The 25,318-nt window shown below is 49.0% G+C and overlaps 2 protein-coding genes across 4 annotated transcripts in view; one reads left to right on the top strand and one right to left on the bottom strand.

Moving 5' to 3' along the window:
• Positions 1 to 15,418, top strand: part of RHBDF1 (rhomboid 5 homolog 1) — a 49,859-nt gene extending 34,441 nt beyond the window's left edge. For 2 of the 3 annotated variants that reach the window (XM_032961016.2, XM_032961015.2), the window contains 15 exons: positions 1,798 to 1,999; positions 2,447 to 2,650; positions 3,640 to 3,768; positions 4,279 to 4,466; positions 7,227 to 7,517; positions 8,255 to 8,366; positions 8,834 to 8,908; positions 9,585 to 9,746; positions 10,268 to 10,365; positions 10,475 to 10,538; positions 10,699 to 10,793; positions 11,290 to 11,365; positions 11,767 to 11,867; positions 12,861 to 13,014; positions 13,552 to 15,418. In XM_032961016.2, coding sequence (XP_032816907.2) covers positions 1,798 to 1,999; positions 2,447 to 2,650; positions 3,640 to 3,768; positions 4,279 to 4,466; positions 7,227 to 7,517; positions 8,255 to 8,366; positions 8,834 to 8,908; positions 9,585 to 9,746; positions 10,268 to 10,365; positions 10,475 to 10,538; positions 10,699 to 10,793; positions 11,290 to 11,365; positions 11,767 to 11,867; positions 12,861 to 13,014; positions 13,552 to 13,977 — 2,377 coding nt within the window. In that variant the 3' untranslated portion in view covers positions 13,978 to 15,418. Of the gene's footprint in view, positions 1 to 1,797; positions 2,000 to 2,446; positions 2,651 to 3,639; positions 3,769 to 4,278; positions 4,467 to 7,226; positions 7,518 to 8,254; positions 8,367 to 8,833; positions 8,909 to 9,584; positions 9,747 to 10,267; positions 10,366 to 10,474; positions 10,539 to 10,698; positions 10,794 to 11,289; positions 11,366 to 11,766; positions 11,868 to 12,860; positions 13,015 to 13,540 lie in introns of all 3 variants that reach the window. The other variant, XM_076069846.1, reaches the window with a different exon arrangement.
• Positions 15,419 to 15,681: 263 nt separating this feature from the next.
• LOC116946129 (alpha-tectorin-like) overlaps positions 15,682 to 25,318 on the bottom strand; it is a 29,928-nt gene continuing 20,291 nt past the window's right edge. The window contains exons 24-33 of the mRNA XM_076069845.1: positions 23,538 to 23,794; positions 23,029 to 23,312; positions 22,245 to 22,459; positions 21,424 to 21,559; positions 20,497 to 20,681; positions 19,624 to 19,727; positions 19,236 to 19,538; positions 17,860 to 17,956; positions 16,504 to 16,693; positions 15,682 to 15,824 (exon numbers count right to left, since the gene is read on the bottom strand). Coding sequence (XP_075925960.1) covers positions 15,697 to 15,824; positions 16,504 to 16,693; positions 17,860 to 17,956; positions 19,236 to 19,538; positions 19,624 to 19,727; positions 20,497 to 20,681; positions 21,424 to 21,559; positions 22,245 to 22,459; positions 23,029 to 23,312; positions 23,538 to 23,794 — 1,899 coding nt within the window. The 3' untranslated portion in view covers positions 15,682 to 15,696. The remainder of the gene's footprint in view (positions 15,825 to 16,503; positions 16,694 to 17,859; positions 17,957 to 19,235; positions 19,539 to 19,623; positions 19,728 to 20,496; positions 20,682 to 21,423; positions 21,560 to 22,244; positions 22,460 to 23,028; positions 23,313 to 23,537; positions 23,795 to 25,318) is intronic.

Here is a 25,318-nt window from a genome sequence, read left to right as displayed (position 1 = left end):
TATTGTATTGCCTCATATCAGATTTCTCATTGCAAGTGCTTATCGTGTGATCTTGAATATCTAACAAATAGTATAGTTTTTTGGGGGGATATTACCAAAACTGCCCTAACTAGAATATACAATACATATTAAACTGTCAAGACAAACAATGGAAACATTTAAGAAAGATTACAGTGTGCTCCGCACTGTTGTTGGGAGGTGGCTATTGATCAATGTATTGATGACGACTAAAAGGTGAAACGTTAGATCAAGCGGACACATCCTCTCTGGCCCAAACGTGACGCACAATTGAAAAACCAGGCTGCTCATGTGAAGATACTCTTGTGATAAACTATTACAAACTGATAAAACACACATTCATTGTTATTACATTTTAAACGGTAGCATTCTGACAATATTATTGAGAAATTGTATTTGTACATACATTATACAGCTACCCACTTGATAACAAAAATAACTCGACTTATTAACCTGACCTTTTCCAAGTAAATTGCCCCCCTCTCATAACGACACGACTACAATGTTCAACAGATCCCAGCAATTGGAGCCACACAATTGTTCAACCCAGACTCCTGGTTAAATGTCTGTGTGAGCGTGCACATGCACGGGGAGTGGCAGTGTAGAGGTTGGCGCACTGCTCTACACACATAGGCCTGAATTTGATTTCTGTCCAGGATTAACTGGTCCTGGGCCTCCCCTAGGTCAACTTAGCCTAATATGGGAACCTGGTGCGGTGCGCTTAGCAGCAGTAGGAAGGTGGCCGGGGGTGGTGCTGCCAACACCACAGCCCTAGCGCTCTCCCCAATAGTCTGGAGGCTATACGGAGGATCTTTTCCCTTGTTCATATTCTGCATGCATGCTTAAAAATTGGCAACTTAAAAATGGGATGAAAGTTGCTCTCGTCATTGAAGCAGTCAAGCTCTGGTATCTCAAATTATACTTTGTAGATTCTGGCATTGTTGTTATTGTTGTTTTTTTTTATTATCAGTTTCTGAGCACAGGCCCAAAATGCCTGGCACACAACGATAAACAACACTTCAACACGTAGGCTTTTATTATGGATGAACAGCACTTGTGAAGGTGTAATAGATAAGAGTCAATGCAGGTATTTAGTGAAGTAAGAGGGAAAAAAAGAGCCAATGGGATGCAATTCAAAAGTTTGAGTGGTGTGATGAAGAGCAGCAAGAGAAGCGTTTTGACCTGTACAGGTTTGTGGAGAAAAATGATAACACTGGCATCCGCTCACTTTGATTCCCTTGAGTGCGTGAAGCGAGACAATTCCACGCATCTCACCGATGCTACACAAATGCATCTTAATCGGGCTTCTCCATTCAGCCCATTGCTTTACAATCGACTGCCGCAAGAGGTTTTCTGGATTAGATCGCGTCAATATAAATGTGTCTTTAAACCCGTCACCACTTGACACAGCCAATGAGTAAGGTTCGTCACGTAAACAAACCATATCAATCCATTACTAGTTCAGCACACCGGTGCGTTGGAGAGTAAACGCACAATTAGAGTACCATGCCGGTAATTAGAACAACCAGTCTCATCAGGCGACAGCCAGAGTGGTGGAGAATTCCTCCTGTTTTTTTTTCGCGTCGTGAAGAGGAGTGGGTCAATGTGGATATCGTGGATCATATTCGGTCACGAAAGCTTACGTGCTAAAAATCGCGTGCCACAATTCCGCGAAACGCAACGGCGGCTGGCTTGGGTCGAGGCCGCACAACTCAAAGACCCCCCCCCCGCCCCCCCCCGCCCCGCCCCGCTCGTCGGGCCTGTCGCATGCACCCGCAGGGGCACGGCCGAGTGGTTTGGCGTGGGCCGCGACTGCGAGGCCGAGCAGCAGCGATGGCAGAGACGCACGCGCAGGCACTGCAGCCTACACCTGGGCAAGCTCAAGCCGCAGTACCTGCGCGAGATGGAAATGCCCAGCCAGGACACCATCTCCCAAGCCAGCAATGAGACGCCGCAGCCCTTCTACCTCGGCATGCAGAGGGTAACTGTCGGTCGGCGCGCGGTTACCATTTAAACAAAAAAAATAAAATCAGGTCCCCAAGTTTTTGCCGTATGTGCCAAAAAAACAGCCGGCGGTTCGTGCGGATTTATGAAGCCTTCAACGTCACCATGTTCTCGGTTGTTAAATGACCCAGGGAAGAAAGAAAAAAAAAATCACTCGTGCGCTGCCTATAAAAATGGGTTGCGGAAATTAAAGGGGCAAATGCGCGAGCGAGTTAGGCCATCGCGCTACGCAGGTGCGAACTGAGCGGCGACACTGGACATGGTCTGTGAAAGAAAAAAAACTCGCAGCGCAGCCACGTTGACAAACAGCCACGTTCGCAATCCTTAATTATGGCACTGTCGACATATTTTGATGGATTGGTTTATTTTTTTGGTGTGGCGGGGGGTTGGATTATATATTTTTTTTGTTCTTCACCGCCGGCAGATCTATGACCCGCTGGCACGTGGACGAGCCTACAGGGCCACGGATGACTTGTACGATGGAGTCAGCGTCCCGCGCACGCCGATCACGCCCGGCGCCGCCTCGATCTCCTCCTTCACCAGCTCCGTTATCGGCCGCTCCTACGTGCGCCGCAAGCGGCAGTCGGTCGCCAAGATGAGCATCCGCGCCGCCACCGCCCTGGTCAAGGTGAGCGCTGGGTCGTTGCCCCCACCCCCCCCCCCCCAACCACAGAAAATCCACGTCGGCAAAAAATACCACGAGGTGGCACGCATCTCCGGTTGCGCGTGCAAGTCGCAGCTGCCCGAGCGGTCAAACCAGTCGTTGTGATGTCGGTTTACAAGAGAAGGCTATCGGAATGGGTCTTTGCACGCGAAAATGTTAAATTAGAGGCCTGGAATGTTACGTGGCCAGCAAGGGTCGGGACTGCTGAAGGTGTAATCGTCACGGTGATCTCCTGCTGCTCCTCAAATGAGCATTGAGGCGGTGCCCATATCCCAACTACCACCCCGAGCCAGTGGTGGGAAATTCCACATTCCCATGGCGGGGGGTGAGATCAGAGTTAATATATTGAAAGGAATAGCTAAGAGTTAATACTGTACATGTATTTATTAACTGCAACCTGGGAGAAATGTAAGACTTGCGTGCCAGCTCTAGTAGTGCTCGTTCAGTGGCTTTGCGTGAGGGATTGGTTTGGGATCGGATGGCTCGTTCGTCACTGCAGTTATCGGCCACGAACATTTTCAAAGCACGCCCTGAACTCTGACCAAAAACGGATCAAGCCACCCTGGCATTGACAAAAGTGATGCTTGGATTTAAAATGAAAAAAAAAAGCAGCGGTGACCGTAGGCCTGGGAGTGAGCAGGTAACAGGGATTCTTCAGCAACGCAGAATTTTTAGATGGCAAATGTATTTTGACACAGAGGCATCAAAGGAACGACTAACGTGCGTGAGAGGCCATGGAATCGGCTCGTGCGCAGGTGATAAGTGGGTTTTTCTTCTTATTATTTTTATTATTGTTGTTTTTATTATTATCATTATTTCGTAGGATTGTGGGCGACGAAGGCGGACTGGGAAGGCCGTCATCATGCACACCGCATTGGCCACGGGCCGGTGAGAGCGACGGAGCGTTTTGAGACTTTACGAACACTGCAATGTAGTGCGATCTCTCTCTCCAGAGACGATCTATCAGAGAGGGAACCTTGAGGCCGGGACCAATGCAGCGCTGCAGCTTTGTGCCCACGAGCTTCATGGACGACGACACTCTGGACCACGTGGAGGAGCTGGATACCTCCTTCTTTAACAGAGTGAGTTGCAACCCCCTGGCACAGAGAGTCCCGTGGCTACACTTGGCTTTGGCTGGTGCACACAACTGGGACAACTTGACTAATGCATACAGCAGTGTATTGTTAATGGGTTTGTCTAATGGCATGCGTAATTTTGTGCACTGACCAGTGAAGTGTGAAACATTTGTTGGACGATGACATCGCTGATGACTCTTTTTTTTTTTTACAAAATATTAAAATGCTGCTGTAGTGGCAAAAGGGAAAAAAAAAACTTTTTGGTCAATACTACCACACTGCGTAATGACAAAATCGCGGTGGTTGTTTTATCGTTGGACTTCATAAGAATGAAAAATAAAACAGCCTTTAAAAGCGTTCGCGAGCGAGGCACAATGTCGAGTGTGGAGTAATGTACCGATCCACTTAAGAAAATAGTTTGTCGCAATTTCCCGGAGGACAATGGCGCCGTGGACACAATGGCAACCCGCGTGACTTCCCTCTTGCCCGTCGCCACCGTCGACGGCACACTCCCAGGAAGCCGCCGTGCCGGAGGAGGCGTCCGCCTACCTGGACGAGGTGTTTGAGTCGATCCCGGAGGCGGCCGTCCTAGCAGAGGACGAGGAGGAGGAGGAGGACGAGGAGTCGCCTCCCCGGCCGGAGCCGCCCGATCTCTCGGGGATGCCCCTGCAGCGCGACGCGCTGGAGATGGCGCACTGCTTGTTGTGAGTCCTAACACACTCACACACACACAGACACACACAGACACACACACACACACATACCGCTCACACACACACACAGACACACACCTGTACATACCGCTCATACACACAGACACACACCTGTACATACCGCTCACACAGACAGACACACACACACACCTGTACATACCGCTCACACAGACAGACACACACACACACCTGTACATACCGCTCACACAGACAGACACACACACACACCTGTACATACCCCTCACACAGACAGACACACACACACACACCTGTACATACCGCTCACACAGACAGACACACACACACACCTGTACATACCGCTCACACAGACAGACACACACACACCTGTACATACCGCTCACACAGACAGACACACACACACCTGTACATACCGCTCACACAGACAGACACACACACACCTGTACATACCGCTCACACAGACAGACACACACACACCTGTACATACTGCTCACACAGACAGACACACACACACACACCTGTACATACCGCTCACACAGACAGACACACACACACCTGTACATACCGCTCACACAGACAGACACACACACACACCTGTACATACCGCTCACACAGACAGACACACACCTGTACATACCACTCACACAGACAGACACACACACACACACCTGTACATACCACTCACACAGACAGACACACGTACATACCACTCACACAGATACACACACCTACACCTGTACATACCACTCACACAGACAGACACACGTACATACCACTCACACAGATACACACACCTACACCTGTACATACCACTCACACAGACAGACACACGTACATACCACTCACACAGATACACACACCTACACCTGTACATACCACTCACACAGACACACACACCTGTACATACCACTCACACAGACACACACAGACACACCTATACAGCCGCCATTCGCCACCAGGTGGCGGGAATGTCACCACAGCTCTTGTGCCAGCCTAGGTGTACTGAGGCCACGTGAAGTGTCAAAAGCTCACCGACAGGTCATGGGACAGATCCCGGTGCGGTGGGCTGACAATTTTACACACAGACACACAATTCTAGTTGTTGTTTAATTGCATGGCAGGGCACTTAACATTAGCGAACACCTATTAAGGCCAGCGCATGTCATAAGAACACTATGCGACTGTTTTTCCAGTGTAGATACTGTTACCAGGTATTCATTTTATGGCCGAGTTGACCTAGCGGAGACACAGGCCCGATTCAGACAATGGTAAGCCGGTTAGCTGTTTAACACGTAGGCTTTCACAACCAATATCTATAATATTGTTTTTTGGGGTTAGATCGCATAAATATATGTCGTTAAACCCGCCACCACCCAAACACAGCCAATTAGTAGGGTTTGTCACGTAAACAGAACATGCCAATTCGTTACTAGTACAGCACACACACCGGTGTGTGTGCTGTACTAGTATCACAGTGAAATGCGGTGCAGTCACCTGATGAAGCTAGTTGTAATTACTGGCACTTTGCTCTCCAACACACCGGTGTGCTGTACTAGTAACGAATTGGTACGTTCTGTTTACGTGACAAACCTTACTAATTGGCTGTGTTGGGTGGTGGCCGGTTTAACGACACGTTTATGTTTTTACACAATCTAACCCAAAAAAAAATCTGTATTATGGCAGTTAGCTATTGTTATTATCGTCTTTTTTTGGTGTGAATTATTATTGATCCAACCACTTCCGCGACAAGTGAGTGGTGCATAGCGGGATAGGCGGTTCGGACAGACAACGTGGACGTGTAGGGCCGTAGCGTTGTGCATCAGATTTATTGTCTTAAAATGAACCCATCGTTTGGAATGAAGCACAGGTTGCAGATTCTGACTGTCACCACTCTCGACTTTGACACGCGTTTTATTTATGGCGCGCACAAACGCACAGATGCATTGAGTGATGCAGCATGCAGAGTTTCAGAGCCAAATAAATAAAGGGTTACCGCACCGCATTTCACCGTGATGGTCTTGTAAGAGATTAGTACGTGGAATATTTCACATCCGGACCCGATCACTCGAGTGGTTTTGCCGTCGGGATTTCGGTATTGTTGTCCAGCAGCACAAGGAGGGAGCCTTAATCAACGTAACGTCCCACAGCGTTACGGCATAAATTCTTGGGAGGCTCAAGGGCACTCCACAGTATGAATGCGGTGAACAACTTCAAACAAATGGAATATCTAGTTAACGGCATCTGCCGTTACACATTCCCCAGACATCTCCGAAATTAATTCTGCATCTCACATAGCTCGTGGGCAGATATCACGGTTTTGTTTAAACGTAGTGAGTGGGCACCAGGGCCGGACTAACGCGGCAAGTGGACAGGACCCAGTATTTTTAGGAACCCCCAAAAAATATTATACGGCTTTAGAATGATTGTAATCCAATATTGTAGCGCAATGATAAATCATGTAAACAATTTGTAACTAAGGCAAGACTTTGTATTCTACTACCAGTTGTGAAACTAATTAAAATAGTTTTGTTTACTTTAACTTTGATTGTTTCGCAATTGACGCGTCACGTTTAAAATCGAGAACTGAAACCACCAAAAGATGAATACCAATGGAGCGTTGGGCATTAGGCATGGTGACGAAACCAGTTAGAGCTAGCCCCGGGCCCCTATAAAAAAAAAAACTTAACTTGGGCCCCGAGTGGATGCACGGGCTAGCAGAGCACGCAAGACACGGAGGCTGATGCAACGCACCATCCACCCGTCATGCCGCAGGCCGGAGAGAGGGTGGAGGAAGCCGAGTCCGGGTGGCGCCACCGCCCAGCAGCAGCAGCAGCCGCCGCCGTCGGCGGCAGGCACCCGCGCCCCTCTGCGGCAGGAGGTGGCGAGCCCTTGCGTGCAGCGGCGGCGGGGCAAGCGCATCCCTCGGCTGGTGCACGAGCTGGCGTTCGTGCGCGAGAAGCGGCCGTATGGCCTGGGCATGGTGGGCCGGCTCACCAACCGCACGTACCGCAAGCGCATCGACAGCGTGACCAAGCAACGCCTGGAGGAGCTGGACGACCACAGGTGCGCGCACCGCCGATACTTCTGCTCCGCGTGCCACAGCAGAATTTGGTGCCACTAGGAGGTGACATTTTAACGGATTGGCGGTACACCGGTGTGCGATGAATAAAATAAAAACGCAACAAAAATTTGTATTTTCCCGCGATTCGCAAAATCGGTTCATGCGATGCCAAAGCAGTCATTAGACGAATGAAAGTGTCGGCTGAAATTTTTTTTATTGTAGACTACCGCAGAGGACCACTGTTATGCCGTACCGGTGTACTGCCAATACGTACATTTCGCGATACACCGGGAGTGGAATTGTGCCCCGCATCCAAACTCTGGTACGCCATTCTGGCACTTCCCAGAACGGCCAATGGTATTTTCAGAACGCGGCATGCAGGGTGAAGAGGGTTTTCATTCTGGTACTGCTTCGTGTCCATTTAGAACACTGGAGATACCAGTTTTTGTATGCGGCTAATGAAAGCGAGTTGCGGGATAAAACGCTTAGAGGGCAAATACAGGCAGAGCTCGATTATGTCACTACATGGCAGTTTCTGTACAGTGCTGCTTATCAAAGTGTTTGAGAGTGCAATTTGCTTGTATTGGCCACTTAAAGATGTTAATTGTTCTGTGGCTGCCACCTGCAATGTATATTGGAGAAAAATACAAAAGAGAGCCACGTTATAAATGAACCATAACATTTTATTTATAAAAGTTTTATTTTATATATTCGTGTGCGCGCTCGCCACGTCTTGCAGGCCATACTTCACGTACTGGATTACGTTTGTGCACATCTTGATCACCATCCTGGCCGTGTGCATCTATGGGATTGCTCCCATCGGCTTTGTACAGCACGAGACGTCTGGCACGGTGAGACGACCTCTCCGATTCCCTTACCCCTTTATCGTTAACGTTATTTCTTCTCGCTTACCCTTGGGGAAAGCCTCACCGTGTCTCAGGAGGGCCCTGCCAAGGTTGTGCAGTAGGGCCTCCAATAATTGCTATGCATATTCCAGAGGAGCATATAATTTTCTATAGGATTGTGTGCACTAGGAGGCACGATTGATTTCACCACCCACACAGTATTTAATGTCTCACCAGCGTTTGAACATCTTAAAACCTGTTTTATTGCCAGAAAGGGGCTAAACCTGTTATTATTTTTCAAACTTTGATTCTGCCAAAAGTCCCATAGTGGTATTTTTTTGTTAATCACCCTGTATTCTGCTGTCTTCTTCAACTACACAAACGTGGTTGAGCAGTCAGCACAGCAGCGTTGCCAGTGTTGACAATGTATTTGTGTGCGCGCTTTAACTGGAATTGTATTTCACCACTTGCAGATTCTCACGCACAAAGGAATATATGACAGCGCTACGTATCTGCAGCATGAAAACTTTTGGATTGGCCCAAACTCGGTAAGACGCGATGCTACAAAAATTTACTTTGCTAATTATTTATGGACTCGTGTTAAGACGCTCATGGGCGTTTTGACTGAAACCATTGAGTCGGCCTCACCACCAGCTTGCTGAAATGCAGGAGGGACCCTGTGCCGGTGACATGGCCCAAATGTCAAAATGCAACGTTATTATTGAATCCACAAATTGGATTGCCACGTTAATCCACAGACCAAAACCCAGGATATATTTTTCAGGCAGCTTAGTTCGATCAAAACCGTGCAGTTTACTGTTATAAAAAAAAACAATTCCACCAGATCTCGGTATAATTCAATTCCTGCCAACCGCACAACGGGTGCGAATTCCTGGCAGTCCCGATCAAATATCGGACATGTGGTAATTGAGAAAATTACTTTCTTGGGAAATACCACATAGCAACATCGCCCCCATACTGGCACGCAAATACCCATTTGCAGACCAATGCTGTGTACATCTCATACCGCACAGGGATAGCCGACACTGGGGGTCCCGCCCCCCTTAGCTTGACTGCAGCAGGGCATCGGAATGGTCGAGATTAGACGTGGTTGTCCGGGCACTTGGAGTTGCAGCGGCGACACCACGATGAAAAAAATCTTCCTAAAAACAAAAAACCGCGCCATACATTTAAATCTTGTCCCATTCTTCCCGACGTCCCCAGGAGTCTCTCATCCACCTCGGAGCAAAGTTCTCCCCGTGCATGAGGCAGGACATGCAGGTGTTCAATCTGATCAAGCGGGCGCAAGCAACGGAGCGCGAGTCCGGGTGCTGCGTCCGAAACGACGGCTCGGGATGCGTGCAGACGTCGCGCAAGGACTGCTCCGTACGTGTGATGCAGGGCAGAGGGGGCCAAAGGGACGTCAACGCAAAAACGCACGGTCGTTTTGTATCACTTAGCACGATGCCCGACGTTTCACACCACATGCTGTGGGGGGGGGGGGGGGGGGGGGGGTAGCGGAGAACGTTCCTGAAGAAGCTACCAGTAGGTGAAGCGAAACAGACGTAACCAAACAACACGCGGGACCAACTTGTACACATCAGAGCTATTGGTTACACCCTCTTTGCAATATTCGCCCCAAACTGGTTTGTGGAAGGGGAGCAGTATCCTATGTTGTATCAACTTCGAGTAAATATTCTCAGGCGAAATACAAACCAGCGTTTCTTGAACATTTCCAGGGGTTTAAATGGACTGTACACATCTTTAATAGATTCAAATATATATTGCTTTTTTTAAACAAAGAATGGTTGCAATTTACGTACTCACGTTTTTTCCACGTCATCCATGTTCGTTGTTTTTGGAGAAGGAAAAAAAACACCGCTAACAAAAAACGATGATTCACGCAGGAATCGCTGTCAACGTGGATCAAGTGGCCAGAGAACGATTCTCCCTCGCTCGGAGAAGTGGCCAGAACATCTGGGGCAGTTTGTGGGCAGGACCCAAGGCAAGTTAAAATAAAAGACGGTTGTACCCACAATAATAATAAAAAAACGCATTCGTTTTCGTCGTCGCAATAAGCTAAATGAAATAGCGTCTCCCCTTTTGTTGCACAGAATTTGCGAAGAGCCGGCTTCGGTGCCGCCTCACGAGTGGCCGGATAACATCACAAAGTGGCCGGTAAAATCCTCCTCAAGCGTTTCCCCCCGACACAAACAGAGCAGTGTTATTTCGTTTCACGAAAAAAGCTTCTTGGTAAAAAACAAAAAAAAGTTCATCTGTATTGCTGGTTTTATAAATAAATAAACTTTAATTCTCCGGTTTTTTTTCCTTCTTTCAGATTTGCACAAAAGTGGCCCTGGGAAACTTCACTAGTTTCCCACACATGGATTGCGACGTCACTGGGCACCCATGCTGCATTGGTACCAAAGGACGGTCAGCGATGCATTCAGCTCTCAATTTCAGTCATTGTCTTCTGCCCTTCGTGTGGCATTAAAAAAACACCCAACAGAGCACTGCAACCGTATGCAAAGATTCGCAATCCATTCGATGTCATCACGAGTTCCTCCATGTATAACATCTGTATCGCCTGTCTAAGTATATGACGGGCAAGTACGTTGGTTGGGATGAACGGTTTGGACTTCGGCCCTGCTGGAGGCCACCATTTCATTTACCGTTGTTGGAACGTGATTAAGCGCAGCCTTCAATTGCAGGCTGAAGCCAGCCAATTCCTGGGGGGGGGGGGGGTCAATTAATAGATATATTGCTCAGTAATGTCCTTGGCTCCTGTTCTTGCAACCGTACACATTGAGGCTCATCTTAAAATCGTCAGATTTGTAAACTCGCCACACCCACAATTTGTACCACACCGACAATGTGCCATTTGCTATGCATTAATCAAATCGCAATAATTTTGCATTCTTGGATACAGATGTGAAATTACATCAAGGGAGTACTGCGACTTCATGAACGGCTACTTTCATGAAAAAGCAGCCTTGTGCTCGCAGGTACCAAGCAAAACACTGCAATGATGTACCATCATCCATACTACATGAACAATGCAAGTTAATAAGTAGCCGCTGGGTTTTTCGGGTGGTACCTTGCATTGTGTGGCAACGTCTGACGTTTTACTCCACTTGCTGGGAGGCAACTTCAGTTACTAAAAGATCAGACTGGCTCGACAGCTTTACTCGCTCCGATTAGTGCAACCGCGCACAGAGCACATCAAGGTTGATAAAGTCGTCTCTGGAGCTCCCCAGCCGATGGGGTAAAACGCCGGGTATACCAAACACCACACGGTACAACCCGAAAAGCCATCGGAGACCACATCAACAGAAACGTACGCAGCAATGTGAATTAATCATCGCTCCGTGGGTGGCACGGCACACACGCCTGCCTGTGGTCCCAGGTGTACTGCATGCACGATGTGTGTGGCTTGCTGCCCTTCCTCAACCCGGAGGTGCCTGATCAGTTCTACCGCTTGTGGCTGTCGCTCTTCCTACATGCTGGGTGAGCTGGAATACCCTGCGCGCACACACCACACATCAATGAGCATAACGATGACGTGAACTCCGGTCATCCTCGCAGCAGTGACTTTTGGCTTGCCATCGAAGAAAGACCGTCACTGCACACGTTTTTACATGTGCTTCTGCGGCCGTCTAGAACGCTCTTCCTTCCGATATTTTGAAACCACTGGGAGCTATGCACATGTAAATCTGGATTGAAAGCGCATTTATTTAGAACCGCTTTGTGTTTATAGTTTGTTGTCCTTCCCCGCTCACCTCCGATTAGCACGGTTGGTTATGTACAGTGCAAAAGAAGAAGTTCATACATACACAATATAGCTCATCTGCTGCTGGATTAAGGCCAGAAAACAACTGTTGTGCTATGGACATGCGGTGTGCGAGTGCCTAGCTGCGTGCATGGAGCAGTCACGTGGTGGCCGTCGCATCTCTGGGCCACTTGCAGCATGCCAACTCGCACATGCTACAGCCCAAACGTGTACACCACTAATCCACCTCCAACAAATTCCCCCGCTGACGCAAGCAATAGAGAGCTTGATTTTACGTCGTTGCCACGAGGGGGGTCCGTTCAAGGGGCCAATCCAAAACCTGACAAAGACCCACCGGTATAGCCAACACAACATGTTGGGGTAAGTGCTGTTAGCTCGCATCTATGAAGTCCGGCATGGGGGGGGGGGGGGGGGGGTGATGGCAATGTTTACACCTCACCAGGTACTCATGAGGCAGCGTTGGTCTAGGCGAGGGCCAGGACCAGTTTGAATAGTCGCCCGAGATGGTGGCCGTGAGTGGGAATCTGAAGTCAGCTTACTGCATTTTTAGCGAAACCATGCCACCGCTCTGGAACCATCACCACCACGCAAAAAAAAATCACAAAAACCACACAAGGATGTAACGCGAGCACTCGGCGATGCGAAATAACAAACGGGAATTGGTGACGCCAACTCGTTTCTTGCCATGCGTTGTGACCTTCCCCGTGCAGGATACTGCACTGCCTGCTCTCGGTCTGCTTCCAAATGACCGTCTTACGGGACCTCGAGAAGCTGGCGGGGTGGCTGCGAATATCCATCATCTACCTCCTCAGTGGAATCACCGGCAGCTTGGCCTCGGCCATTTTCCTGCCATACAGAGCCGAGGTACGGAACCACGTCGCACGCGCGTGCGCAAAAAAAAAAAATATTTAAAAAGGAACGTTCACAGACCAGGCGATGACCGTTTGAAATAGTGCCATAGGCCGCAGACAATAACGCCGCGTTGTGATCAATGTGTACTTCCTAAGAGAAAGGACAATAATGAACGTGACAATGACAAACAATAAAGTGAGCTGTAGTAACAAATCAAAAAATGGATTGCAGCCATTATAGATTCTTAACATTAGCACCATAGGGAAGCCTTTCAGCATTAAATATGTTAAGACGATGGCACTGTCAATGTACTATACCCATTTATATACTGCTGGGTGTACAGAGGGGGAGTGATGGGCACACGATTTCATAATACGTGTCATTGTTTTAACTGCTGCTCCAGCTCAAATTGGACCATTGACCCCCACACGATAGAAAGCACCGTGCTTGCCGACCCTTGTGCCATGGGGCAGCAGTGTTCAGCAAGTGTAGGAGGAAGGGGGTGCGGTCTGTACAAAGAACACGTCTCACCCACCAGACTTCTTGCAGGTGGGACCAGCTGGCTCGCAGTTCGGAATCCTGGCGTGCCTCTTCGTGGAGCTCCTGCAGAGCTGGCAGGTGCTGGCACGGCCGTGGCGGGCGCTGGCCAAGCTCCTGGGCATCGTCCTGTTCCTCTTCGCTTTCGGCATGCTGCCCTGGGTCGACAACTTTGCGCACTTCTTTGGCTTCCTCGGCGGGCTCATGCTGTCCTTCGCCTTCCTGCCCTACGTGACGTTTGGCCGGCTGGACAAGTGCCGCAAGCGTCTCCAGATCATGGCGTCGTCGCTGGTGTTCGTGGGCCTCTCGGCCGCCCTGGTGGTGTGGTTCTACGTCTACCCCATCACCTGTTCCTGGTGCGAATACCTCACCTGCATTCCCTTCACGGAAGAGTTCTGTGAAAAATACGACCTGGACCCAAATCTTCACGGGGTGTAAAATGTTACACCCATTTGCACATTCTTTAAAAGCGGCATTTAAATAAATGAAATGACTTAAGCTGAACCCAAAAAAAGTTTTATAAACCACACATGAAGGGCTTTGGATAGCATCTGTCCATGCCTAAAGCTGGTGCTGCTTCTGTTCAAAATATTCGAATGTGAAACTATGTTCCATCAATAACACAACAAGTGTTTAGTCGAAGAGGATTTGCAGCCTTAGAACCGTGCCAAAAACAGATTTTGCCAGATTGCAATCGACCTAAAAAATACCACCCTTCTCCTTGGCTGTAAAGACTGCCTTTCCGAAAACAAACCCAAACCTCGTTATAGGACTGCATTTTTTAGCACAACAGAACGCTCAAGTTGTTGGTCAGATCCGATTCCAGCACGCCTCTTGAATGTGAAAGACAATCGAAGCCCCCCCTCCCCACTATTGACGTTGCAAACCAAATGAAATGCATACCAAGGCAGAATCATTAACCCCTTTGGGGCGACAAAGGTCAATGGCATGGATCGATGGATTTTATCATTATGCAGATTAAGACAGAGCTGGCATCTGGGATAATTCATCCAGAATGCACCCATCACACCTGGGCCAGTAACGTAGGATAGTACATGCCTTGCGGCAAGTGGCCCCAGCAGCATGGATAAATATGAATGGTTGGCGTTTCGTTTCTCGAGTCCTTCAGCATTTCATAACGTAATGGAGTATTTACTGCACAATTTCGAATATTCGGCTTAACCAAAACCAAGGAGATCCAAAACTGCCACCTGCTGGTTATACAGTAGGTCATCGTGAAGCACAATCGCATTCGGCAGATCAACCCTCAGTGCGCGGTTTTGGGTTTCCACATCGCGTTCGGCATGTCCGACGTTCTGCACCACGTGCCCAGGGATGGAGCGTCCTCAGGAACTGTACTGTGCCGTCGTGGGGATACCGTGAACGTCAACCCTTGGAAAACCCCGTTGGGAAGAGCTGCAACAGCACAACTGCGACAACTTACAAGGGGGCTCTTGTTTGACCGTTTGCCGGTGGAAAATATAAAGTCACCTGCGGTCACAGCGCATGGCGACCTGCACATTGCAAACGGTTGGGTTTGTTACCGAGTAATTGTTTTAATGCTGTAAATGGAATTGAATTCCAAATGACAATGTAATGTTTGTGCAAACCTTTAGCTTTATATAGTGCCTTGCTGCAAAACCCACATTTTAGGGACCAATTGAGAAGCCCCTATGAAAGCCTTATTTAATTTTATCTGCCACTATTTTACACAATGTGGAATTTTTGTAAGACGACCTTTGAACCTGTAGTGTTTTAGCTACGTAAAATGGCACACCAAGGGAGATAAGCAGCAGTGTTGAAATGCAATCAATTTTTTTTAAAAATGCATTGCTTATTTATTTATGTTACAATCATTAAAATGCTGTATTGCAAGAAATCCCGATGTGATTTTTTGGTGTTCATAATTTACAGCAAAAGTCTGACGTTTCAGCCCACCGGACCTTCGGTTGAGGTTTATTAGTCTGCGCACACACTGGGTTCCTTTGAATTGACCAGCGTCCATGGACAGAAACATCACCGTAGGCACACTGCTCTGGTACAAAAGATCACGTGTACACAAAGCGGAGTTTTAGAGCAATTTGGCAGCACCAGAAATCAAACACAACCACTCTGAAATGAAAGGCTTCAAGCGTACACCTCTTCATGCCCCTCATTTTATTTTCTCATGCACAGGAAAAAAATACGAGCAGAGTTCAACTTAATCACGCACACAGCGAGCATGAGCAGAGCGGTGACACACGCAGACACAGCCATCAAAACGGGCGTGCTGAAGTGCGCCATCCCTGGAGAGAGAGAGAAAGAATTAATGATACTTGTGTGTGCTTGGTGATGTAGAAGCACAAACAACAACAAGCACTTCACAATTCATCAATAATCAATGCACCCCCCCCCCCCACCCAAAAAAAGATGGCAACATTTCTGGCAATGGTCCCGTTTGGGCAACAGTCCTTGGTAGCAGATGACCTCTGCTTGCTTTGAACGGTCTGTCCTAAAAAGCTCTTATATTCTCAAATAAAACACTTTTCGGGGAGTGTTATTGGATGGAGTTTTTGGAACGAGATATTTCAGCCGAAAATGGAAATGCCAGCGGGTGGCCCCATGCCTTCGCATCTGCAACTCCCATGGGTGAAATGCACTCCCCATAAATTGTCAACTTAAGTCCCTTCCACTATTTAAGTCCCATTTAAAAATCAAACTTCTTATACTCCGGGCCTTTAAAGAGTCGACTTTTGTATGGGTGTGCTGCTGCGCGTCTCACGAGGATCCATGTTTTTCCCTAAAAGAATATCATGCCGTTATGGTGTACAGCGTTGAGACGCAGTTCGCGTGAATGACAACGCCTATTAAAACCCCAATATTGTAAAAGGTGCAATGACAAGAAGAACGACTATGCGACGTTGTTTTACACACTACGAATGGAAACCAGAGTCAAGACCCCAGCAAACGACGACGACGACTCGCCTTCCAGCGCAGGAGTCTCATCACGCCACCTCACTAGGGGGCCACGGGTGAGCAGGTAGACCGGCGACGACACAGACGAGATGCTCCTGCTGCTGCTGCTCCTCCGTCGCGGCTGCTGCGCGCAGCCCCTCCAGCACCTCGAGTCGAGCTCCGTTGTCTTGCACACCAACATGTAGCAGTGGACGTAGAACTTCAGTGCGCAGGAGGGGGGGGGGGCGGTGGAGACGACGGGGGAGGATTAGCGGCGATGTACACACGAGGAGAGGGTGTAACGATGCGCCAAGTCACTCAATGTAAACCAACATGCATCCTTAAGCCCTGGTACCATGCATTAGAAGTGTGTGTGTGTGTGTGCAGGAGAGTCATACGCTGAAGGTAGTTGATGTAAATAGGAACATTCATCCGTCTACTACCTTGAGGTGCCACGTTTCAGAAACTTCTCATGTAAGTGTTTAAAATGAGCGGCAAAGCATGGGGAAAGAGACGTGTTCTTGGAACTAAATTGAGAGTAGCAAGAGGAACGCATGGTATTGGATAACACATGAGAGTTAAATATGCTCGTCAGCCAGCATTGGGTCGACGGTAATCAACATTTTAAAAAGGCATGCAACACGAATCGTGACAAGTCTTATTAATTGCCGGCGTGGGGAGGGAGGTGGCAAAAAGGTAGTTTAATTCCTCTTAATTGGGACTGACAAACCCCCATTAGCTAAGAATTAACGTAGATTTTTCAAACGGTATAATGTACGTGTATTCTATCAAACGGTGGGATTGAATTACGCAAGTTAAATTTAAATAGTGAAGGTGATTTCCCAAACCACTGCAGTTGATATGAAAAATGGGGCTCCGTGTATGAAGTGGCAATTAGATTTCTGTTCATAACACAAAACCATTGTCAAATAGCCATTGGTTCCACAGGAAGGAGACTCAAACTTAGCCTTATTATATCCAAGTTGAGCAAAATATTTTCTCTACTAAAGAGTTGACGTGCGTCACGATTAATGCATTGTTTCGTCGCCTTCAAGTGACATCCAATAGGGTGGTCACGTGCTGCTTATTTTGGCTTAAACCCGACCTCACCGTGAACACACTTGGGTCAAAACAAAGCACACCACCGACCCCAACTGCGCGACGCAAACTTTTTTGGAGGGAGATTCATCCGTTATGGCACAGATGATTTTTTCCCCATTATACATTTCAACATTTTTAATCTTTAAAGTGCCATTTGTAGTGCAGACCTAGCAAGGTAACGCTCCACATTGCGACGATCTAACAATGACCGGTTGCGTTGGCCAGGTACACACGTTATGGCCTGGTAAAGAAAGCCAATCGCATCCCCACACCAATAGAACTCACGTGGTGTGCGTTTGCCATTGCGAAGGAAAAAGCCTTGAAACTGAAGCGCCGCTTTGTCCGGCTGGCCGTGTGGTTGTGGACGTCCGCGTTGAGGCACCTGGGGGTCGAGATTTAAAAAAAAAAACCACGTCCATGCATTGCAGGGGAATCAGGCTCGTCAATTGCGGTGCAGCTTAAGGAGATTTTAAAACGTCCCGAAAGCTCTAAGCAGTTCCTATGAAATGGAATGCAGGACAGTTCCAGCAGTGGTGCCGGCCACATCAACTGCTTGTAATAAATAAATAATTCGCAGGGGCCGCCTCTTGCCGTCGTGCAGCGCCCGATGCGTGTTGGCGTTGTGCCACACGCGCGATGATCGGCGGCATCATGTCTGACGTCATCACTCCGTTCGCTAGGAGCCTCTTCAAGAATTTGGCGCAAAACGTCAGAAAAATCACGCCCGAGATACGCAGTATAATCAAAGACGTTATTTTAAATCTTGACACAAGCCGAAAGAAATCATTCATGCACGATAGCTGGTAGAATAGGACAGGTATTGGACCCAACTGACATTTACCATTATTACCACCTGGAAACTCCAAGTTGGGTTACTTAACAAATTCCATGTGTATCAATTTCAAACCAGCCAGGCGGTGGCAAGCCGCATTTTACAGTGGCGATCGATCGCCAAGGAGCCAAAACAACCCAACCTGACCAGCACCGGTGAAGCACGTCAAACAATCCGAGATGGGCGAAGTGGAAAGGCATTCATCTAGCAGCGGATCGACGGAGGGTCATCACCATCGTACAGATTAACATGCTGGTGTGACTGCCTGTGCGACGTAGAGTCGGGCAGGTTCAGTCTCCCAAGCATGGCAGTTGAAACAGTGGGCACGCGTCTTCCTATGCACCCAGCGGATAGACGCATCTGGAGGTTGCGTTCAGTGTGTGTATGTCGAACGTCTTTTGCACTGTATGTAGTCAACCATGCCAAATCATGTGGGGGGGGGGGGGCAAATAAACAAATATTTAAATAAAGCAGTCTCGATCTAGATGATTTAAAAGGGCACAGCTCTAGTGGCTTCCTAATAGAATCCGAAGAGCATGCCAGACCGGCTACAGACGCTCCTATTGAAAGTGCACACGATGCGGTGACCAGCATCTTTGTTCGACAGCCAGCTAAACAGCCCGCTGCTGCGAGGACGGGGCAAAAAACGTCTGGCCAGTTTTGAAGGGGTAGACGACTATACCCCACAAAGGGTCTCTCCATCGAGCACCTTCGAGTGAAGGGGCTCCTCACTCCTGCCATCAGCGAGAAGCCAGGCACAATTCCAGGGGGGCTACAACTTTTACAGCTTAAAAAAGTGTGTGCAAAAAAAACTAAATTTACAACTCACCCTTCAGAGATGAGGTAGTGCTTTACCGAGTCCTGGGAGCTGCTGGTGGGTGTAGCGTAGCAGTCTATAGTGAAAAGCACAAGGTCAAGGCCGCTTTTGATCGACACCTGAAGGTACAAGTATTGGCCCAGCGACAAGCTCAGTGGGTACTGGCTCGGAGAAAAAGCCTCCGTAAACTGTGCATCCGTGTAGAAATCCATCTTCAGATCCAGGCTTGCATAAGCGATCTGTTCCAAGGACATTTTAGACCAATTCGCCTTGAAGACACCTTGACTCAGCAACTTGAACCTTGGAATTTTGCATCTGCAAGAAAAAAAAGCACTCAATTTGGATTTTAATCAGTCTTATATTAAACCCCAACCCCACCTGTGACGAGGTGAACGCTCACATTGCGTTGACGAGGATGCTGATGTAGTCGTATGTCACGACCATGCTGCTATCGGCAGTCACAAGGGTTACAGTCTGTGTGAACACAAAGTCACTTTCCTTTTCCTGCAAAAGAAAAAAGTGAAAAACGAATGCCACCGATCTCATTGCAAGCAAAAATGGAAATTCCAGCCCAAACGAAGATTATGCCAAGGGGAAAAAAATGTCAAACATACGTGGCAGAATGGACACGCCTAGGTTCAATCCTGCTTGGCCAGAGTAGATGCAGGAAAAAAAATAACCAATCGCAAAGAGGTCCACGAGATGCCCAGTGGGCGAGTTAATCGTTGTTCGTCCTATGTGGCTTGGTGCCTCGCAGTGGCCAGATGACTCAAGATGTCAGGTAGAGCACAGGGGCAGCATTGCCAATACCCTGGGGTTCGAGGCACCTTGGTTTAAGAGGGGTGGTTCAAGTGTAGTAAGTGAACAGGTCTCAGCCTTTAAGGGCCACAAAAAATCCAATGGAATGGGGGATTTGGTTTTGCGTGTATTTTTTACAGAAGTTTCAGAACGTGCACTGGAAGTAGTTCACGTTGTATTTGTTCTCCACAAAAAGGGATTGTGGCGCTAAAACAATCCATCTTGGTCTCTTGACAAAGCAGGTTGCAGTGGCACAAACTGGGAAAATAGAAAATTCAAAGCATTTGCTACCACCACGAGCAATATCATTTTACTTTTGGCGGAGCACCACTAAAGGAAACGCCCAGGCAAATGGATCGTTGACCAAGGAGAAAATCTGACAAATCGAACAGCATGTCCATTACGAGCACTCCGTGAGGAGCACATGCCCCAATTGGTCAAAACGCGGCCGAGGGAATCCTCCCAACGCGCAAACCTCAAAGTCGGTCCCGCAAGCCGCGAGCGAGACGTTGAACACGACGAACTTCCCGTCGTCCCGCAGCGCACAGCCCTCGGCCTGCGTGCGCAGCCTGAGCGAAGAGGCGCCGAGTCCCAGGAGGACGTCCTTCGGGATCCTGGCGACCATGTGCTCATCGTGACACTCCACCTCCATGCGGCCGTCTGGGGAGGGGCGGGAGAATCACACACGTGCACCACGCACTACCCCCACGTGCACCACGTGCTCCTCCCCCCACGTGCACCACGCACTACCCCCACGTGCACCACGCACTACCCCCACGTGCACCACGTGCTCCTCCCCCCCCCCACGTGCACCACGTGCACCCCCCCCCCCTCCACGTGCACCACGCACCACGTGCACCCCCCCCCCCCCCACGTGCCAGCGATCGTTTCCAGGGTTTTTTTGTTTGCAATCTCCGAATAGCAGTACACACTCCACGTGGGCGCTACAAAGGGAGGCGTCATTGGTATTAAGACGAAGAAGTTTATATTTACAAGGCGGAAGCGGCAACAAAAGTCCCGGATGATCTTTAGAAGACTGGCAGCAGCACAAGTTAAGGGCAGCCAAAAAACGCACAAGCATGACAAATGTGCATACGAAGGGAAGGAGAAGAGATGCATCATCTTTGTCAAACATTATATTATTAGGGCTGAATTTAAGCAAAAGCGAAAACTAAAATTTTATATTGACTTTGTTAATTTATTGGAGCTGGTTGTGAAGGCATCAAACGACACTTGGTTTTCACAATTGGCGACCCGCAGGTCACAAAACACCTCCACAGCTATAGGAATGTGAAATCACCACCAGCACCGGGCCCAGGGCTGTAGTACAGCACGTACTGCTGCCCCTCAATGCTCATTTGAGCAGGAAACCGACTCGATGCATTGCACGCAGTGGACTTGCCCTGCTCGCATCGGTAAGCCCCATCAGAGAGTCTGCACTGTGATGCAGCACAGGCGGTGGGTGCGCTGGTCAGAGTCCGGTTTCGCTGGCACGTGTAGAGCAGAGAGCAGTTGGAGTTGTAAAACTCCGCGTTTATCTGTTCACGGAGGCAGTCAACGCAACAAGGGTAACATTGTAAACAAACGCCAAAGTTGACAATTTTTAAAATAACGTGATTTTAAAAGTGCAGCGATATACCAGTTAAATGCTTGGGAAACAATTGCACGAGGAACTTTGGAAAACAATGCTACATCTCGAAGTCTCGAAGTCTTTAGACGCGGCACACATTGCATTGCGATGTTTTTCAAGAGCACAAATTTGGCACGCGTGAATAAAAAAAACAGAGCACGTGGGAGATAAACCCACGCACACAAAATACCATCTCCGCAGTGAAAGATTCACGAGGAGGAAAACGCGACAATCTCCTGGCTACACCACAATGCAAATACTAGCACCGGATCAAACTCGCTTATAGCTTGGTGAAATCTAAACGAGACTGGTCTACATGGCAAAAAAAGCCTCGGCCAAGACCTAAACAAACACGAGGTTCAAAAATGCACCGAGTGGCCTCACGTTGCATTAGTTCCACTCCGTGGGGGTAAATTCCTAGAGGTTCGGAAATTGACAGTTTAGATGTAGAACTTCTTTTGCACCGTACGTAGCCAACAGTGCTAAAATTGGTGATGCGGAGGTAGTAGTAGCAGCAGCAGTAGTAGTGTCCCCCCCCCCCACCCGGTTAACAAGAGCAGCGTCCACCACGTTTGGCAGGAGTCGCCGCGCACCGGGTGATAGAAGAAGCCCCCGCCGCTGCCCTCCTCGACACAGCCGCAGTCCTCCTGCGCCACACATTCGCCATCGTGCTTGAAGTAGCCCACGTGGCACTGGCAGCCCTCGACGCAGGGCCAGTCGCAGACCACCTCCTCGTCAGCCGTGGCGCACGAGGGGGGACACATCCGGGCGCACAGCGTGTAATGGCTGTGGGGCGGGCACGCAAGCTCTGCAAACGGCGGAACACAACACGCAGAATGTTGGAAGGACAAAACGCCCCGTTAAAAACCTCCAGGGTCCTCAAGTGTACAAGCTGCCATCGTCTGGCGTGCCCCATGATAAAGCTTACCGCACCCTACATTTTTTTAGAACTCGCCCCCAACTTCGGATTTGGACGAGTTAGACCGCTGCCGTTATTACCATTCCGTTTGTTTGCTTGTCCTTCCCCAGCACCTCCGAGACGCACAATTGGCTACGTACGGTGCAAAAGAAGTTCATACATACCATGATGTGAACTTAACTCTCACCACGTAAGACTCACCAAGTGCTTTTCAAAAGCAACAAGTGATAGCTCAAGTGGCGTATCGGCATCGCGTGTAAATTCGGAGCAGCCGAACTCTTAACGCACGTTGATTGTACACGGAGGAAAAAACCGGGGAGCAAAAATCCACATGATCAAGGGGAGAACATGCAAATGTCATATATACACACAACATTTTCCGACATGCATACAGCAGCAGGCGTCAGCGTCGGGATCAAGCCCCACGACCCCCAACAAATCGGTGCGTCGCCGCTCACCGCAACGAGCGGCCGCCCGCCACTCGCCGACGTAGACGGACACCTCGCGACACAGCGCGTGGTAGTCGTGCAGCAGGGCGCACGCCGACGTGGGCTCGTGGCGGCCCGGCAGAGCCGCGTCGGCCACACAGCTCTGGAACCACCAGGCGGGGGAGCGCACCGCGTGGCAGGCGGCGAACGGCCCCGTCGGGTTGGACAGCACCCAGCAGGCCCCGCTGCTCGCGGCCGGAGCCGCCCACTGGAGGGGCGTCGCGCCCAACGCCGCAGAGTCCCTCAGATCACAGCTGCAACAACAGTCACCACGTGGTAGGGCACCTCCCAACCCCCGTCACCACGTGGTAGGACACCCCCCCCCCCTCCAATAGTCACCACGTGGTAGGGCCCGCCAACATTTCCAAAGTGCAATTGTCTGGTCCACAATGCAGCCTTACATGGATACGCAACCAAAAAATATCCCACAAGATCTGAATAGAAACTATAAATATCATAAATCAAAAAGCAGCACTTACTTGGAATTATTCGAAGGAGCGGCCCAGCTGTTGGCAAACTCCACCACATCGCCGAAATCGTCCTCCCTCCCATTGTTGTTGCCGCACAAACCACCGGTGCGGTTGTTCAGAGAGAGCACCTCTATCATGGCCGTGCCCCAGCCGTCATACCTCACCAGGTACGGCTCCGCGACGCTGAACAAGAGCACGTGCCCAGCGCTCTCCAGGGCGACAAACGACGCAGTGGCCACAGGGAGGTTCCTTCGAATGCCGTCAACCTGCCAAAGTAAAACAAAAAAAATAATTACACAAACTTCGCGTGCAGGTTCACTCCACAGGATGGATGCGGCAGCCAACGACAAACAAGCTTGCAAGCTGGATCAAGGCATCCCTTCATTTGTTCTTCTCAGGATAATGAGAATAGAAGCAGAATAACAAGCAGTTCTTGACACAAGCACAACACGCTTACATGACATTGGTGGGGAGGGAATTCTGACACAAGTCATTCCAGATACAAGCACAGGACATCTTGCCTCACAGGGGGTTGTGCTTGTAGTGCTTATAGCTCCAGCGTCTACTGCGCTGTCAGTCAGCAAAATTGTTACGAGCAAAGGAAATTGCACGGAAACACGGCAATCGATCTATAGACATCCCAATACAGGGGGAAGACATTTAAAGCATCCACATCTTTGTCAACAATCTCAATGCACTTACCAGACAATGTGAACACTGGCTAAGGTACAGAGGCCATCACTTGCACGGAAATTCAAGGTCATAAGAGGTCAGGAAGGGGGTGGGGGTAACTATAACGCCACAAAAGATCCTCCAATGTTTCATATTTTGGCAAAATCTTGGCAGTGGAAGTGGAAAACACGTTACCCCTCACATTTTTGTACTAATTGCAAACAAAATACATTTTGCCTAATAGCTTTTTGGGAGGTTAGATTGCATGAATGTCGTTAAACCCGCCACAGCCAATTAGCAAGGTTTGTCACGTAACCAGCACATGCCAATTCATTACTAGTACACACCGGTGTGTTGGAGAGCAAATCCACAACATTGCCAATCTTGCAGTTGGTTTCTCCGGTCAGGAGGGGGTTCTCATCTCAGTCACGGAGTGCTGGAGGGGGGATTCGGGTGCCAAGGGTGCCGACTCCAAACCTGACAGCAGCAAGGATTCCACGGGAATCTTTTGGGCATGGAGCCACGAATCCAATATAGATGGGTCGGGTTAAGCTAGATTACCAGTCAATACAGTAATTGCTCACAGGATTTGCATTTAAGGCTCATCATTGTTCAAGGAGGCTTAAGAGTGGACAACGCGTGATAAATCATTGACGATTTAGATTCTAAACGAGCAATGTGTTGAGTGCGAATTTTCGGTGGGTGTTAACTGAACACCTTCACGGAGCAGTGGAGGGGAGATTGTCGAGGTTAACAGCTTTGGGCTCTCATGAAAAGGGGTGTCTCCACGTTTCGTAAAAAAAAGTTCATTTTAGCTTTGCTAGGTCAAATGTTGTTTGAACATACAATTTGGTAGCAGAATTCTCAATAGGCGACCTTAAGTAGCAAGGTCGACAGGAATCCAATCAGAGTAATTTGGGCCCGAAAGACTGGGTTTCTACATTTCACACCCCCACCCCAATCTGAACAGCCATAATTGGCAGTGTTGAATTTTAAAGTAAAAAAAAAATCACCCAAGCAAAATGCTCCGTAGGACATAGCGACAGACGCACAGACGGACAACAGGGAAACAAGAGGGACATGAGTCCATGCTCGCCTTCCTCCCAAAGCCACATTCC

This window comes from Petromyzon marinus, chromosome 26 (assembly GCF_048934315.1).
Source record: "Petromyzon marinus isolate PM22_M1 ecotype Great Lakes invasive population chromosome 26, UKy_Petmar_22M1.pri1.0, whole genome shotgun sequence".
NCBI lineage: Eukaryota > Metazoa > Chordata > Hyperoartia > Petromyzontiformes > Petromyzontidae > Petromyzon > Petromyzon marinus.
The sequence above is the reverse complement of the archived record's forward strand: the minus strand, read 5'-3'. Positions and strand labels throughout refer to the sequence as shown.